Source organism: Erythranthe guttata, chromosome 14 (genome assembly GCF_056151865.1).
Source record: "Erythranthe guttata isolate IM_541 chromosome 14, IM_541, whole genome shotgun sequence".
NCBI lineage: Eukaryota > Viridiplantae > Streptophyta > Magnoliopsida > Lamiales > Phrymaceae > Erythranthe > Erythranthe guttata.
The window spans coordinates 21,608,324-21,625,527 of NC_142546.1; the positions used below are offsets into that span (position 1 = coordinate 21,608,324).

Consider the following 17,204-nt stretch of genomic DNA (forward strand, 5'->3'; position numbering starts at 1 on the left):
TAGAAAAACTAATTGATCAAACACCAGACCTGAATATCCACAAAAATACCTCTCAAATAAATTAATTAATTAATAAAGAATATCCACAAAAACTAGAAAAAGAAAAAAAGAAAAAAAAAATCTACCTAAATACCTATTACTAGTTATGATCTAAAGTTAGGAGAGAAATTGGTTAACTTACGGAGTTTTTCTCATCGTGGTCATTGCACGTCAGTTATCGACAAGGATTTTTCAATAATATCACTGCAATTTCACAAGAATATAAATAGTCAATATATAATCAGTTTATCGTCCCCCGAAGGCGAGCTAAAAGAAATAATAAGTAAAAATGTTAACCTCGTTGTGGGACTGGTCGCGCTCAACGAAATCCAAAGCTTCTTCAATGGACACAACGTTAACACGGCTCACTCTGTTTTTGTGCTCCACACCATATATCTTGTCAGCTACTTTCACAAGCTCAGGCCGAAACGTAGTAGTTATAAACTGAGTGCTTGCCGTGTCTGCTAAGCGACGAACCATGTCTACAAGAAACAAGTTAAAGATCCACAAAAAGCTAAAGCGGATTTAATTGAAAAGATTAGGGGGGAAAAAATTGATTAAGCAGAACAAAATCAGATGCCAGGATTTTGTATAATCGAAAGTTACAAACAAAAAGGCAATGCAATGGAAAAGGGAACTTGAGTGAAGAGCATATAGCAAAGGATACTTCCAACGGCAGTTCTGTACTGAGGATCAAGTGCTGCGTCTATCTCATCAAAAAGATAAAACGGGGCAGGATCACATCTTTGTATGGCGAAGATTAATGCCAAAGCCACCACAGTTTTCTGACCGCCGGATAATTGTTTCATCGACTGCGTCTCTCCGTGCCCAGTGAAAGAAACCTGATAACAAGAAACGGTTAAAAAAATTAGATTTAGATACAGGAATTGCTTTCAAAATTGCTTCAGTATTTTTCGACCTTAGCTAAATATAATGCAGAGCTCAACACACACAAGACTGCAGAAAAAAGTTAATTGCTTGCCTTCACTTTGACGCCAATGTATTTGTCAACCCTCCCCTCTGCTTCCGATGGTCGAGGCTCATCGTCATCTTGATCATTATCAAAGTCGTCATTATCCTGTAAACAAATCGAGGGTAACCCATATATAATAATGTAAAGTATCACTAATTACAGGGGAATAACAGCAGTACACAAAATTAACGACAATGAGAGAATATAATAAACCTTCTTCTTCATCATAACCAAAAATCCGTGACCTCCTTGCACAAGTTCAGAAAATACTTCTCGAAAATGCTTAGCCACACCTTTAAATGTACGCTCAATTGATTCATCCTTTCTCATATCCAAAACTGATATAAGTTCTTTGATTTTCTAATAAAGATGAACAGAAAGTCAAATTAGCCGCAAATGCTAACTACAACTACAAAAGAAATATAACGACCAAAATGAATAACTATACATCGTCACCAGCATCCAACTGCGCCTGTCTTCTCTGGAGCTCTTCTCTTCGGTCTGTGAAATTAACATATTGATCGAGAGCCTTTTTGTTCACATGGCTGAACTGTTGCAGTTGCTCATTACATTTGTGAAGCAGTTTGTACAGTTCTTTTATGCTTCTTCGCTTGTACCTAAAATTTGCGTAAAAGATAAATAAATCACAGAAGCGATCCACCCTAATGTACTGACTTATATAATGAAAATGTACAACGTAATCACTTAAGTCGTTGGTGAAATAGTAAAATTTCAGTTACGAAGATTACGTTTCAAAAGCATCGGAAGATAGTGGACCCAATTCCCGAATTTTCTTCGAGTACTCTACTTGCTTGGACAGATATATATTCTTATTACTCAGTAGTTGCTCCAGATCTTTCTCTTCATCTTGCAGCGTAGATTGGTACTCATCTTGCAACCTCTACATCAACAATGACTAATTTTAGCATCTACATAAGACACACACACACACACATGTGCGAACGACAAGATTATTCTACAATAGCAGACTACTTTTAGTTTCTCTTTTTCAATTTTAATTTCTTCCAGTTCCGTATTCTTCTGGTCTATACTCTTAGTTACTCCTGTGGACGATACAAAACATCTTAAGTCAAAGCAAAGTCAATCGAACTTCAGCTTAAATTTGACAATAAAGAGCATGAGGTCTCACGCTTGAGCTGTTGAGTCAATTGATCGATCGATAATTTTTCATGTGCTAATTCCTGTCTGTTCAGCGCTGCTTCTCTTTGTAACACGTCAGTTTCTGCAGATTGCTTTACTGCCTCCAACTCTTCTTTCCGCCTCACAAGGTTTGTGGAAAGATTCATCTCAAGCTCTGCTTTTATTGTTTCGGCCTGTGAATTGACAATGTCAAGTGATTACATTACACGAAAGCAAGAAAAAGTCAAATATCTGCAAAAGAGCTTAAATTAATTTCTTACCTCCATACGGTTACTCCTGCAGGTAATTAGCTGCTTCTTCAGATCAGTTATTTTAGGATTCAACCGAGAGAGCGACTCTTTCTCCTCTGGTGTCAAGTGATCAACAAGTTCAGTTCCCATTTCCTTTTCTTTATTAGCAATATTAGCTCTATTATGTTCTATCTGAGTCAATATGCTGTCGAGCGACTTCACCTGCAAAAATGCAACGAATGTTAAAAATGATCAAGGGATCGGATAAACAAAAGGTTAACTAACTTTCTTATCAAGTGACTTAGAAATGGATGGTTTTTGCTTCTCAGAATTTATAACGTCCTGCCTCAGTTGTTCGAGTTCAGATTTTTCATGAGCCAACTTGGCGCCAAATTTCTCCTGCTCTGCCACTAGTTCGTTGATTCTCTGGTCAGTCTGTGGGGGCATGTTCAGTGAAAACAAAATACCACAAGTCGAACAAGAATATTGCGTATACCGTACAGAAGACGGCGGAACGACACTTCAGAAGATGTACAAACATACTCACAAATTCAGAGGCATTTGCCAAGATGCCTAGATACAGATAGAGGTTTTGGTGCATAGTAAAGAAAAGACCGCAACAAGCATGACAAAAAAGATAAGTTTAAGAAGGATATTTTGAAGTTCGTCTCTGACTTTATTCAGTTCATCTTCCTTACTTATAATAGAATCCTTATTCTGTCTAATGGTGCTGACGAATTTCAGTTTAGAACGCCTATAATCATAATATCCACCGGTCATGCCACCTTTTTTGTTTACTTGATCACCTGCAGCGGAAGGGATAAACTCGTAATCATGACCCGGACCCAAAAAAAAGAGCAGCTGAAATACAAAACAAGATGAAGTTCAATTGCAACCTTCCAAGGTGATGCAGTCCAGACCATCGGTACGGGCAATTCTTGTAGCAACATCTAAATTTGGGCAAATAACCGTCTTTGAGAAAATCTAACAATTTGAAAAAAAGTAAGACGTGTACAATCATTTAATATCAACACTAGGAAACCATATTTCAAGAAAGTAACAACAGGTGCAGCATTCAGTGAAATAAACTGCAAACTATAATAAACAAGCATAATATTTCATATAAATTATTAATTACAAATTTTAATGGGTGAATTGCATATAAACCCATGACAAGGGGATTTAAATGCACATATGTTCAGACAAAAAAAAGTTTCGCAAATAAACCAATCCACATGTTTTTTGTCCAAAATACCCCTAATGATATAACTTACATCAATTTCATCCATTATACTCTAACTTTACCAATATTGCACATTGACCATGGATTTGAACAAATATATCACATTAACCCCATTTTCACAATTTTTTGAAAACATTTTTTTTTCTGATTTTTCGGGGCCGATCGCCGGCGTTGACTTTTTTTTGAATTTTTTTCCCCTAAATTACTGTGTTAGCAACACTATTATTGTCTGAGACAGTAATATTGAAGACCAAAACAGTAGTATTCATATTAACACAGTAATATTACTGTCGGATTACTATCGGAGACAATAATATTGCAGGCTGAGACTATGAAATTAATTAATACATTAATATTACTGTCTGAGACAGCAATATTACTGTCTCAGACAGTAATATTGCAGGCAATGACAGTAATATTAATGAAAATAGCTTTTCGAAAGAAAAAAAAAAAGGTTTTAAATAAAAAGTCAACGATGGAGACCGGTGCCACTTGCCGAAAACAGTATATGATGATCAGCCAAACAACAATACTGTGTCGAATTGCAACTTCAAAATATATTCCTACTGTGAGAGTAGGTTGTGGAAAGTACTAAAAAGAGGCTGACCTGGCCAAATGCTGAAGCATATTTCTCTAGGAACTCTAATTTCTCCAGAAGTGGTTCTACATTTGGTGGATACGTAACTAGTGGGACTTTCACCCTGTTCAATGGTACAAATGTCACCCGTCCACCTTTCTGTGCATTGAGGTGCCCGATTATCTTGGTTGATATATCATCGTTTTCAACTACCACATGAAATAAGCTGTACATAGAAGAATATATTAGTATAGCCATACCAAAAATAAAAGGAAGGTGTCAAATATTTAAAGCCACGCATAAACAATGTGTTGTCATCGGACGAACGAAGACATACAACCAATATTTGAACTCAAGAATTGTATTAACCTGTTTCCAGCAGTAGCTTCAACAGCTGTGAAAAACTTTTCCTCGCAGTCTAACAACTCAATAACAGCACCATGTACTCCTCCAATACCATGCTGATCACATATCCTCCTCACGGAACTCAATCCTCTTCTTATATCCTGAGCATGTTGATGGTACAATTATAAGCAGGATTCAATGTTGAGAGGAAGAAAAACAGGGATGTTGAAATAAAAAAACATAATGCTTTATCGGCTTGTATAAGAGACCTGCAGCAAGGTCACTTAGAGCAGAAAATTGATTTCCAAATATTTGTCTTTTCGACCCGGTTCCATTAACTCTGATTCCCCAGCTCTCACCTCCAGCTAAACCTTGATTAATCAATTTTGACAACATTCATTAACTGGGCTACTTTTAACTTGCAAATTTTAGTGAATAATGACGAAAATTTATTTCTTAGTTGAAAATATTCGGCCTTGAGGGACTTGATTCTTAAGTACTTTGTTCTAAGGGTCAAAAAAATCTTTAATACGATTATATGGTTTAATGATGCTAAATTTGATTGTCAAATTGTTTTAATAATATTTCATCAGCATCAGAAAAACTCTCTTTCCCACTCCTCACTCCGTTCTCGAGCAATGCACTTAAAATAAAATAATATACATAATACACATTTCCAACCATATTGTTTGAAGAAATGAATTGAATTCAAATAAACATAGTTCAATGACGCTATAACAATATGTTATCAATCCAATCATAGCACATAAATAACTCACTCCAGGAATTGCGTGATCACGGCTTTTCTCGGCTTTAGCAACCTCCGATTTAAGCCTATAAATCTCAGCAGAAAGTTCGCTCTCTTTCCGCCACAAAAGCCTAAGTATTCATGAACTGGTTAGACTCTACATGAAGAAAATTGTACAAATAAAACAACTAAATTGTTAATCATACTTCCGCTTGTCATGCAGTTCGTCTCTCTCCAATTTATACTGGTTGTATCCTCGTATGTATCCAGAAATTCGGGATTCTAATTCTGCAACTTCAGCTTTTCGAACCTTTATAGAGGCATCGTGCTCTCGGATATCTTTCCTGAGCTGATCAAGTTCTTCCCTAAGTTTTTTCTCCTGAAGAGAAAAACATTAAAATGATTTCTTTCTGATATTCAAAAGGATAAAATAGTTTGTGCTACAAAGTTGAAATTACTGAAACTACATAAATCGATGGTTTCATAAAATTGAAACTTTCAGATTAAAAGAGTGCTTGGATGAAGATAGCAATAAGTTGTTTATCACGACCATTGTCTATAACTGTAGATGAATGTCGGTATAGGAGCTAAGTTACCTACGTAACACCTTTTTTTCCCAAGAGGGTGCCAAATATAAACAAGCTAAAATATAACCACCACTCATAGCCCAAAATAATTACCTGTACTAGGTTTGAAGATAAAACTTGCTGATAGTCCTTAATTTCTTTCTCAAGCCACTGGTCGCGAGCTGCTTTAGTAGCAAACTGTGTCGCACGACCCTGTTTCTGGTACAGAATGCTAAGCTGTTTTTCGCACTCCATAATCCTACACAATAGTCAATACATCCAGATTTTATATTATACTCACCCAGTACATATTATCATTAATTAACATGAATGCGGAGCGGACAAAGCAAAATTAGTAAAGCGGTTGAAACACGATAAGAAGCAAACAGATGAAGAAGGCCAAGAAGATTATTCTTCCACTTCCATAATACATCCAATCAACCCTCCCTTGACGAACGGATGAAGGTATAGAAGTCAGGAGCTGATGCATGACGATTAGAAGGAAAATAGAGTAATGAATCACTTAATTATAGGCTTTAATGTAAGGATTATAGTAACTGTAAATAGAGTAATTAGGCATAGAACAAGGGATTTGTTATTATGAATTCGAAATCCATCGTCCAAATAATAGAGCCTAATATTATTTGAAACAGGAAACGATAAATTTCTCAAATAGATGAAAAAACATAGGTGGGGAATATTATGCGCTGCATTGCATAAATGGAAACATACTCTCGGGTCAAATTATCCTCCGCCCTAACATGCTCATCATACAAGAGCGTGATTCTAGTGAGTTCAGCATTGGATCCCTGAATTTCTTTATCCAAAAGCTCAAGTTGTATAGCAGCATCCTCCTGGAATACGAAACAGTACATCAGCAAAAGCTTCCGCTTACATATTACTTTAATATCTTATTGTTGTTCAAAGCCATAAGCTGAATAACGAATTCAAGAATTGGCATGCAAGGGTTAACAGCACCTTAGCTTTTATATTCCCTTCAACCTTATCTCGTAAGTCTTCGTCGTCAAGCTTAAGTTTCGCATGCTTCTTAATAGCTTCTGTCCTCTGTTTCTCTATTTCTTCTTTCTCTCTGCTCAAAATCTGAGCTTTTTTAGTCAGATCCTTAAGTAATTTGTCCGACTCCTTGCAATTTGCTTGGGCGTCTGAAATACTATCGTACATCATGGCAGATTTCTCCGAAACCTTGTATATTTCCTCTTCTATCTGCAAAAAATGACAACGTCTACATAAAGTCAGATGCTTACAAGAGTGTACTGAGTTTATTTCAAGACTGAAATACTTATTTCCTCGTGTTGGAGAACAAAAAGGAAAATGTTCAGAACGCTCCTTTCGACTTAAAAATAAAAGAAGACAGGCAAGATTATGAAGTAAAAAATACCTTCACCAATTGCTGCCTTGCATCATGAAGTTCTTTGTCATAAATGGCGTATTCAAGAGACTTCCTCTGCCGGTCAAGCTGCTGATACTTTTTCAATTCCTCTTTCTCTTCATCAAGCTCTCGAAGTCTGTCATCCAAGTATTGGACAACTTGAATAATTTGCTTTCTCTTATTACCTGCAACAGATTAGCTATCAGAAACAAAAACAAAACGACAACTCAGATACAACTCGCGTAACACTTGCCAGTCTCCTGCATGATTTTCAAACTTTCATGACGTCTCTCCTCATAAACTCGAGTACCACCAATTTCCTTCAGCAGATCCAGACGCTGTGAATCCTTCATCAATGTTAACAATGAAATCTGGGAAGAGACATATATCAGAAGGATGGGTCTAAAAATCAACCAAAGGAAACAAAAACAAGCATAATTTTGGCATACTTTTCCCTGCTGCACGACATAATAAGGATTAGAACGAGAGAATCCCGCACTTTCCAGCAGATTCATGACCTCCGTCTTCCTGAAAACTCAAAATTATCATAGATTGTCCAAATATCAACAAGCAGGTTACACGAAAGAGACAAAGACTAAGAGTACACTTACGTGATATGTTTTCCATCCAAGAAATATTCATCTTTCTTCACACCAATTGTTCTCCTCAACCTCACTTCCTCTTTATCAACCTGTGGAAGAAAAAAATGAATATGAGGCATGCAAGATAAATAAGAACGATATTGCCGAAGATGCCACTGTAATTTGGGGAAAGATTATGAATCTTACAAGAAAGTACACATGGAATCTTATAGAGAAAACATTTAGATTTGTAAATATACAGAAATTTATGGCTACTTCTATGAGTATCCGATAAACATGATTCATTTTCCATGGAAAATCAAATGGAAATTAACTATGATCCCATCATCTATTACTAATCGTAACCATCCAAATTCCAAACAACTCAAAGACAAACCGAACCTTTGCAAAAGTGAAATCACATTTAGCTCGATTATATGGTGGTTTATTCATCATATAGTTCACCAGAGACGCCAAGATATCAAGTAATACAAGTGGTTAAAAATAGTATAAGGGCTAACCCATTAACATCAATTTTAACATTAGGATGAAGTATCGAATTTCTAATGCCAATTTTAATATATGAAGAAATAAATAATTGAGACACGAAAAAGAAGTTCACAATTAATATCGAGGTGGTCAATGCATCAGCTAATTTGTAGAAATAAATCAAAAATAACCATATGGCAGCAACTTCAGTAACAAATAAAAATAGCTAATCGGCATTTTTCATGGCATGTCCGTGAACATGGAAATATATCATCATCAAAAAAAATACCGGGATGCGATTGTCGGAGTTGTCGAACACAATTTCCACGAATGCGGATAACACTTGGTGGCCGGCACCTTCCTGACAAGAAGAGAAGCAAATATTCAGTTTATGTCCAAAATTTAGCAGAATTGATACGCGAAAATCCGAGAGAACCAGAAGTTTCACTACAGAACATACATGAAGCAACTCTTGCCTTTCTTCATTGTGCAAGTTATGGGATAGATCGTTTATCACAAAGCGTATTGCTGTATATATATAATATATATAAGTTGCTTTATCGTCAAAACAATACCGATGAAACAGGAAGAAAAAAACAATAAGGTGTCAAACACTTGAAATCAATATACCATGGAAAAAGTTGGATTTCCCGGATCCATTAGCACCAACTGCACAATACATATTCAAAAATGAATTACTTCTGGAAAATTCAACACCGTTATACGGCGATACATGATCAAGGAGACGAATAGAGAAATAAGAAAAAAGGCATAGAGGAAAAATATGTTATACCAACACAGTTAACTTTGGGACTGAATGTTTCAGTTGCAATTTGGTCCCTGTAACTCTTAAATCCTTCAATTACAACCTATAGCAGAGATCCCCATGCAATTAGCAAGTGAGCACAATATAAAATGAATTAGGCGAAAAAGGAAAAACGTAATACATCACCTGCTTTATGTACATGATGTAATTTCTCGATAGTTTACAACTCAGCTGCGGAAGGGGATTGTCGTAAGCTTCACTCTACTCCGTGTTGGTGAGCGAGTTTCTGCGATTGCATGTGTGTGTATGTGTGTGTGTGTGTGTGTGTGTGTGTGTGTGTGTGTGTGTGTGTGTGTGTGTGTGTGTGTGTGAGAGAGAGAGAGAGAGAGAGAGAGAGAGAGAGAGAGAGAGGGGGGGGGGGGCGAAGGAAGAAGAAGAAGAAGAAAAAGAAAATGGTGGGAATTGAGTAGAGATTTGAAGACGGCGGTTCTTTTTCAATTTCTCAACTTTCTTGGCAGTGTTTTTCTTTTTACCTATTGTTAGGTTAAAAAAATCTTCCTTGTTTGTATTTACATTTACCTTGATAAAATTATGCATTGTGATTTAGATGGAAAAATCAATTTTTTTAAACTTCTAATTTTTTAGAAAAAAAAATGAACTTGAATAAATATTTTATTACGAAAATATATTTATTTATCTGGAAATAAAATAGGGCCATCACAAATATAGTTAAAACTTTTATAAATTAATACATGTCAGGACTTGCAAAATTTTATTAATTTAGCGATATATTAAATTATTATTTAAGCGATGTTGCTAATTTATCAATAATTAATTTATCGAGGCTTTATTGTATTTGAGTATTAAAATAATTTAGATAATTTTTAAACAAAAAATTGAACACGTAGACATACTTTAGGGGGTTATTTATAATTTAGATTTCCTAGTTTCTTATCTCTTCTTTTCATTCTGATACTTCACTGCAGGGTAAAAATATTGGCCATGTACCTTTTAAAGTAATCATTTAAATATAATTCTGTATTAAATTAATTATTTCAAAATTTAGCCAGGTGCCAGTAATTTACCATTTTGTCCAATTCAATGATTCAACCTTAACTCCATGTTCAAAACATCGAATTAGATTGCAACTGCACGAGAAAACAAAATAAAAATTACAAATTGCCGATTATAGCCTTACAGGTTCAGTTAGCAAGAACAAAATAAAAAACACAAAGAAAAGAGAAAAAGGAAAATTCATATCTCAACAAGACAATGGTAAAATTTTAATTGTGGGGTGAGGGGTAGTTTTGGCATATGCATACATAAACAGATAGCATTGATATAAAAGGAAAAATAAACAAAAAGAAAAAAAATGAGGCTATAATAATAATTTAACAACTAGCTGATATTACATTTCCACCAGCTTATAAAACACAGTAGGTAATTGTTCCCCATACTTTTTGCCTGTACTTACTTTTCAGATCTCCATAGATAACTTAGTTTCTTCAGACAAGGCAAAGAGGAACCTCCAACAACACCATTCACCATTTAGACCCCCCGAAGATTGCTGCAGGGGGGTAATCGCCCCCGTATATAGCCAAAACCGTTTGATCAAATAATATAAAATGAATTTACCTACCACCAGTTATTATTTCTTCCCGTCCCATCATTGCTATTGTTACCAAATCTCGAAGTTGAGTATCTGTGCTGATAATACCTGCTCGATCCATTCGCGGGCGAATTGCTGAAATTGAGCTTGTGGGTCCGTCTTGAAGAATGTGAGGTCGATGCGTAATCATCGTGCGTACTAGGTATTCTAGCTCTCCTGTCGTTCGAGCCAGCTGGTGATCTCCAATTATTATTTTCTTTGTTTTTACTGTAATAGTAATCTTCTTCAGGGTCTTCAGCTATCCAACCGCCTCTGTGTTTTGTTTTTGCAGCTGAAGAAAATTCGGTGTACTGAGATTTCTTCTTTTTCCACGGCTTGTCGAGGTCGTGTGGGGCTGACCTGGCTTCTATGCGGTCATCTCTATTCTTCTTCGAGGATCTCTGGTTAGGTGTTGATGGTTCGTGGATTTTTTTACCAGCCTGGTAAAAAAAAATAAACAAAAAGGGCCATTGTCATCGTTCTATTTGGGAATTTATTTTTTCAAGATTGACAATGAATTTCTAATCACTAGCTCTCATTTTCAGTTTATTGTTTAAGCAATTTTGTGGGTTCCAAATCGCTCTCGTTTGGACTCGATTGAAATTGTTTTAAATCCATTATTTTCAACTTCAATCCAAATGAAGCCTTGAGGAAGTTGGAGGCATACCTTCACTGAGTTCATGCACTCACGAGCAAAATGACCTTCTAAACCACACTTGTAGCATGAATAACTAGTAACTGTACCGTTTGTCTCTGCACGGTGTCCCATGCAAGCCTGCACGAATAAGATAATTATCAGATAACAAAATGGAAGGCAACAAAATCGAAGATGTCGAGTTCGATGGCAAACATGAATCATGAATCATGAATCATTCACAAGTACATTGATGCGCCCCACTACAAAAACATGAATCATTCACAACTACATTACATTCCTCACATCCTATTGCCAACTGGCAATGCACAAAAAGTAAAGACTGAAAGGTACCATATTCGGTATGCGGCCAATTAAAAGAGATTGAACAAGGAAATAAATCTACCACGTTCTCATCGTAATCTATATATTGAAAACTCAAATACAACAAAAAATTTCAAGACCTTAACCGATAAGTAATAAGATATGAATTGACCAAGTTAGGATGTAAACTGAACTTACCAGACCAGTATGGCCAGAAAGACCGCATTTATAACAGGTAACCTCTCTTGGACCAGAGTCACTATAATTTATACAACAGAGATGGCCAAAACTTCCACAAATGTAGCATTGTATTTCCTACCAAAAAAAAAAGATATAAACGAATGCCTCATTAAATCTGAAAAGAAAAACAAAATTCCAATAATTTATCAAAATAAGGACCTTGAGATCGTCAGGACAATAGTCACTTCTACATGAGAACATATCATGCCCCAAATCTCCACACTTTAGACACATCTTTGAACTCTTGTATTTCTCAGTACAATCCTTTGCACGGTGACCATGTTGCTTGCAGATAAAGCAATCTCGACCCTGCTCAAATAAATAGAATAGTAACAAAAAAATCAAACATATTGCATCAGAGAACAAACCTCTAAGCATCACATTTTCACACACACACACACATATATACATGTGTATGTATATAACATGAGAACTCAAGATAAACAACATAATCATTTGATTCATAATAAAGAAAGTCCAGTCATACACAAAGGTGTTTCAAAAGTATTCCAGATGGGATATGATCAAAAGTGTGAATGTATTATGGATATAATGTGATCAATGCTGACATGCCTCCCTCTTCCCTCCCTCTTTTTAGTAATGTGTTTTCAAATCATTGTTTCGACCAACCTATAATACATAGTGCATGGTAATGTATTTACAGTCTAGGCAAATGACAGAAACTGTCTTTGTTATCTACCTTCAATAATAGATTTTACTACAAACTCAATATTTCTGTTAAAAGAAAAGGCAAGGTCAAATGGAGGATTCAGCAAGAGAGACACGCAAGGACAGCAGAATCTACACTTACGAAACCAAATTCACACACATAGCTAGATTGCAATATTGACTTAAACATTTTACAAAGGAAAACCCCAGATTGCTTATCATCAGTACAGTTATGTTGTTCTATAGAATCTGTTTAATAAGAGAACCATATATCAAGAAGAAGGCAAGAGGATTTGTGGGGATCAAGAAGTATTGGGATCTAAAACCCAAAAACTGCTTATCACATAGGAGATACAGATGAACATAAAACAGTTGCAAGATCTTTTAAAACAATCGTAGTAAGAGTAGTGGTAATCGTAACATAAATAGAATAAGTCTGTCGAGCACACACCTTGGTACATTGCTTTGCATTATGTTCAAAACTCCCGCAAACAAAGCAAGGTTTCTTCCGCCTAGCTGAAGTACAGTTGGCAATCGTATGACCTTCTTCCCCACAATTATAACATGCTCCCCAACTGTTATCTGGAGCATCAAAGTACCTAGGCCCCCGCTGACATCATGATAATCATCATAAACACTTACGGTTATCTAAAAAATGATGCTTGAACACAAACTACTGAAACTCACAAGAAGCTTCCTCAGGACAACATTGTCCTTCGCCTCGACAGGATTCGTTTCAACAGCTTCAGTAGAAACCTCAGCAGCTTTATCAGTTTCCAGGTTCTCATAGTTTTTCACATTGTCCACCTAAGGCCGATAGGAAAATTTAATAGCTCAGACAACAACACTAACATCCCAATTTGATCAATTTAAAAGAAAGAAATAACGTAAAATAACCGAATCATTATAATTACATTCAGTGGAAAAATTTCCAACTCTTTTCTTATCAGAATGAAACTGACATAAATGTTCAACGAAAAGTATTCTCTACAAATTTGAAATTCGTGGTATAAATCGTGCTTTTTAAGAAGGCAGCATCTTCGTTTACTATATATTATCTAACCAGCTTCTTATGACTAATATGATCTCTATAGACTAATAAAAACAGCTTCAAGCTGAACTACTACCAGAAACAAATCCCCGCAGAAATCTCTAAACCCTGTATCTATCTCACTTGAAACCTGAGACATGGTCAAGTTACTTTATTAGCAAAAAAAAATACGATTCCCATTCACAAACCAACCACATTTAAGTAAATAATAACTTTCTAATAGAACAATTTAGAAAATAAAAATAAAAATCAATGCTTACGAAATCTTCAGGAACTTCAATTTCCTTGCTCTTCTTCCTCTTCTTCTTCTCCTTCTTCTTCTTCTCCTCTCTCAAATCCGTAACAACAATTTCAGAAGCGCCGCCGCTGCTACGGGGATCGCTACTGCCACGCCGTTGCTTGAATTTTTCAATGATTTTCAAGCTGAGATCTTCATTGGCCTCTGCATCGTCGTCACTGTTCGCCGCTTCAACTGCAGCTTTCCTCTTCCTTTTATCTTCTTCCGACGAAGTGTATCTCTCCGCCTTCGCCGTCTTCTCTCTCCTCCCCATGCCGAACTTAATCACTGTCGACGATTTCGCAGGTCAATTACAGTGAAGAAGAAAAAAAAAAGTAGATGCAGCGGGATTAGCAGTGGTGGAGCGATCCAAACCCTAACCCTAATTTTGAGGTGCAGAGTCGGAAAACGATAACGAGATTAGAAACTGAGGAAGACACTACGCTGGGCCCAGTTGGGCTTTTTTCAAGGTCTATTCTTTTCTAATGCAAGTCCAACAATAATAATAAGTGAATATTATTTATAGAAAATATTTTTTATAGAAATTAAAATAAGAAGTGAATATTATTTATAGAAAATATTTTGAAAAATTAATTCCAACAATGATAATTATATTTTACAATAAATATTAGTAAATTTTATTTCATCAAACTTGAAGTTTGGGTTTCAATCCAACCTCTATATCCCAACAATCATATTATAAATATTTATCATGAAAGTAAAAAAAGAATATCATTTAAAAAAAATCTTTGAATTTCAATTTGAATGATATTATTTAGGCTAATCAAAATATTATAATATAGTAGTGTTTACTTTTTATTTATTAGTAGTTAATTCTCGATGTTAATATAATTATTTTGGAAAAAAATAATATAATAAATTATATTTTAATAGAGAATAATCATATACTCATAAATGCAAATTATGTTTCTTAACTTTTAGATTTAATTTAGGAAAAATAATCTAAACTCAAAATTTGTCCATAGATTTGTCTTGAAATTGAATAAGTAGATGTCTTCTATTTACAATGAATAGTTTTCTGCGGTTTTTTGTATTAAAAATAAAAACATAAAAAATGGTGGAACAATTCGATAGAAAACTAAGAAAAAACGAGCATTGTCTGTGGTAGACACTAGTCTGAGTTATGTTCAAATTTTAATAAACTACTCGTGTTCTGACAAATAGTAATGCGGTATCCTGGCAAAAATAAATAATGTAAATTATATCCTAATATGTGATTAAGCGTCCTACATTAAATAATTTATTAAATAAACTATCCTACTATATGATTTTAATTTATCAAATTTTAGACTAATTGTTTTGTGTTAGATTTTAATTTATTAAATAAAATATCCTACATCAAACGTCCTGCATTTATCGAGTCCCTTGCAAGAAACGTGTAAATTATATACTACTTTGAAGAACTGGACCTCCTATTTTATTAATTTGGCCCAAACTTAAACCTATCAATTATAATCATGAAGAACTAACAAGTGGGCCACATAAAAAATAGGCCCACATAATGGCAAAATTCAACTTATATTATTATCACTTTGATAAAAATAAATAATAAATAATAAATATATAACATAAAGTATTTTAAGTGTCAGATAAATAAGAACCACAAGCACATAATCTTCTTTTAGTTTCTCACAAACATGGCATTCAATCTGTCATCCATGCCAAAATCCGGTTCATTTGCAAGGCCAATTCCACATTTGCAACTTTGCAGCCTAAGTAGCAAACATACAATAGTTACAAAGTGTAGCTCGAGCGAGCCATCGTCTCCGGACACGAAATCGGGAGCTGAAAAATGGTCGCGACTCGAAATCGGCTCGCCCATTATTGTGACGGAGGCCCCACAGTTGCTCAAGACTGCAGCTTCGGTCCCTTGTTTGCGCGCCAATTCCGGTTTGGTCAAACCAGGCGATGTTGGAAGGTATAACGTTTTTTTTTTTTTTCGTATTTGATACTAACTATATTGGTTTTTTTTTTCTACAAGTATGGATATGCATTCACATTGAATATATGGACTGGCAACTTGTAATTTTAAAATATATAATGGACTTATTTGTAACAAAAAAAAAATCGAACTTCGATAATACTCCCTCCGTTCCTAAATAAGTGTCTCTTTTCACTTTTCACAAAGATTAAGAAACTCAATAAATATATCTTGATTTTAGAAAAATCATATAAAAATGACTAAAACAACCTTTATTATTTAATGAATTATAAGAGAAAAATAATGATTAGAGTTTCATTAATAAGGTTAAAACAGGAAAAATGCATTTAATGCAGTATTGGAAATCTAAAGTGACAGATAATATGGAACAAAAATATTTTTAAAAAGAGACAGTTATTGTGGAACAAAGAGAGTAGTTTACATAATTTATCTAATGAATAATTGGTGTCCGATTTTACTTGCAGGATTGTGTCGAGGAAACCAAAGGATGTATGGGCAGTTCGTGTTAGTGCTGGTACTTATCTTATAGATGCCAAATATTTCAAGCCATTAGAACTTGATGATTAGCTCATTCATTTGAACAAATTGTACAAATGTAATTCTCACGACTCGTTTATTTTTATTTTTTTACTTACATAATCGTTTCGAAGTTCGAATTGCTATATACGCAATAAATTCTCTTTATATTTCCAACTCATTATCGATCCATGTAAATTCACAGGGGGCTCAATTGGCCTCTTCTAATATACTTCATAGCAGACCAACCCGCTAGATTGACTAACTATTAATTTGTGCTGGCTTTCACATGCATCAACGATACTTTTTGAAATTACTTTGACGATCAAGTTCGTTATAAAAGCTAAGTAGGGGTTTAAACTAATAAAGTCGAACAAATAACACATTTAATTAACAATGCGCCAAGATGAAACAAGCAAATGAAATTCGAGTTGCATATTTTATCATTCTTATCAATCGAGCTCAAATTTGAGCGAGTTTCATTTATAAATCGAACAAAATACAATGCAATTTTTTGTTCGTTATACGGACAACTGACAAGTCGAACTTAATCTAAATTTTAAGTAACGATATCGAATTGAATATCAAGCAGTTTGATTTGATTTTTCATGTAAAATATTGGTAAAATGGAAGAGGACTTGGCAGATTTTCCATATTATAATAAAATAACTTCCATTATAGGAACTCTGAAGTAATTATATATTGATATTGAGTTTAAAATAAAATAAAAAATTGAATATAACAGATACTGTATTTCTTCTTAAAATATGAGAT

At 34.7% G+C, this 17,204-nt stretch overlaps 3 protein-coding genes across 4 annotated transcripts; 1 reads left to right on the plus strand and 2 right to left on the minus strand.

Annotated features, from left to right (window-relative positions):
• Positions 1-48: 48 nt before the first annotated feature.
• On the minus strand, positions 49-9,610 carry LOC105958664 (structural maintenance of chromosomes protein 3). Its single transcript, XM_088813647.1, has 29 exons — positions 9,295-9,610; positions 9,136-9,211; positions 8,973-9,011; positions 8,803-8,870; positions 8,632-8,703; positions 7,884-7,963; positions 7,722-7,800; positions 7,526-7,643; positions 7,282-7,457; positions 6,861-7,106; positions 6,615-6,736; positions 5,997-6,141; positions 5,523-5,695; positions 5,348-5,447; positions 4,593-4,729; positions 4,254-4,449; positions 3,300-3,387; positions 3,025-3,209; positions 2,689-2,829; positions 2,434-2,625; positions 2,163-2,346; positions 2,006-2,076; positions 1,762-1,913; positions 1,461-1,629; positions 1,226-1,372; positions 1,022-1,117; positions 707-881; positions 337-521; positions 49-243 (listed from the first exon to the last, which is right to left on the minus strand). Exons 1-29 carry the CDS (start codon positions 9,307-9,309, stop codon positions 241-243), a joined length of 3,630 nt encoding a protein of 1,209 aa, XP_088669773.1. The 5' UTR covers positions 9,310-9,610; the 3' UTR covers positions 49-240.
• Positions 9,611-10,344: 734 nt separating this feature from the next.
• LOC105959017 (zinc knuckle (CCHC-type) family protein) lies at positions 10,345-14,582 on the minus strand. Of its 2 annotated transcripts, XM_012983036.2 has the most exons (8): positions 13,935-14,449; positions 13,751-13,804; positions 13,311-13,430; positions 13,075-13,233; positions 12,114-12,263; positions 11,913-12,029; positions 11,424-11,531; positions 10,345-11,196 (listed from the first exon to the last, which is right to left on the minus strand). In XM_012983036.2, the coding sequence occupies exons 1-8, from the start codon at positions 14,223-14,225 to the stop codon at positions 10,744-10,746; spliced, it is 1,452 nt and encodes a 483-aa protein (XP_012838490.2). In that variant the 5' UTR covers positions 14,226-14,449; the 3' UTR covers positions 10,345-10,743. The 2 variants fall into 2 exon arrangements, with proteins under 2 accessions (XP_012838490.2, XP_012838491.2); XM_012983037.2 differs by lacking the exon at positions 13,751-13,804 and having other exon boundaries at positions 13,935-14,582.
• A 979-nt stretch (positions 14,583-15,561) lies between these two features.
• Positions 15,562-16,611, plus strand: CRR42 (DUF3148 family protein). The gene is made up of 2 exons (XM_012983039.2): positions 15,562-15,890; positions 16,379-16,611. The coding sequence occupies exons 1-2, from the start codon at positions 15,610-15,612 to the stop codon at positions 16,479-16,481; spliced, it is 384 nt and encodes a 127-aa protein (XP_012838493.2). The 5' UTR covers positions 15,562-15,609; the 3' UTR covers positions 16,482-16,611.
• Positions 16,612-17,204: the final 593 nt, after the last annotated feature.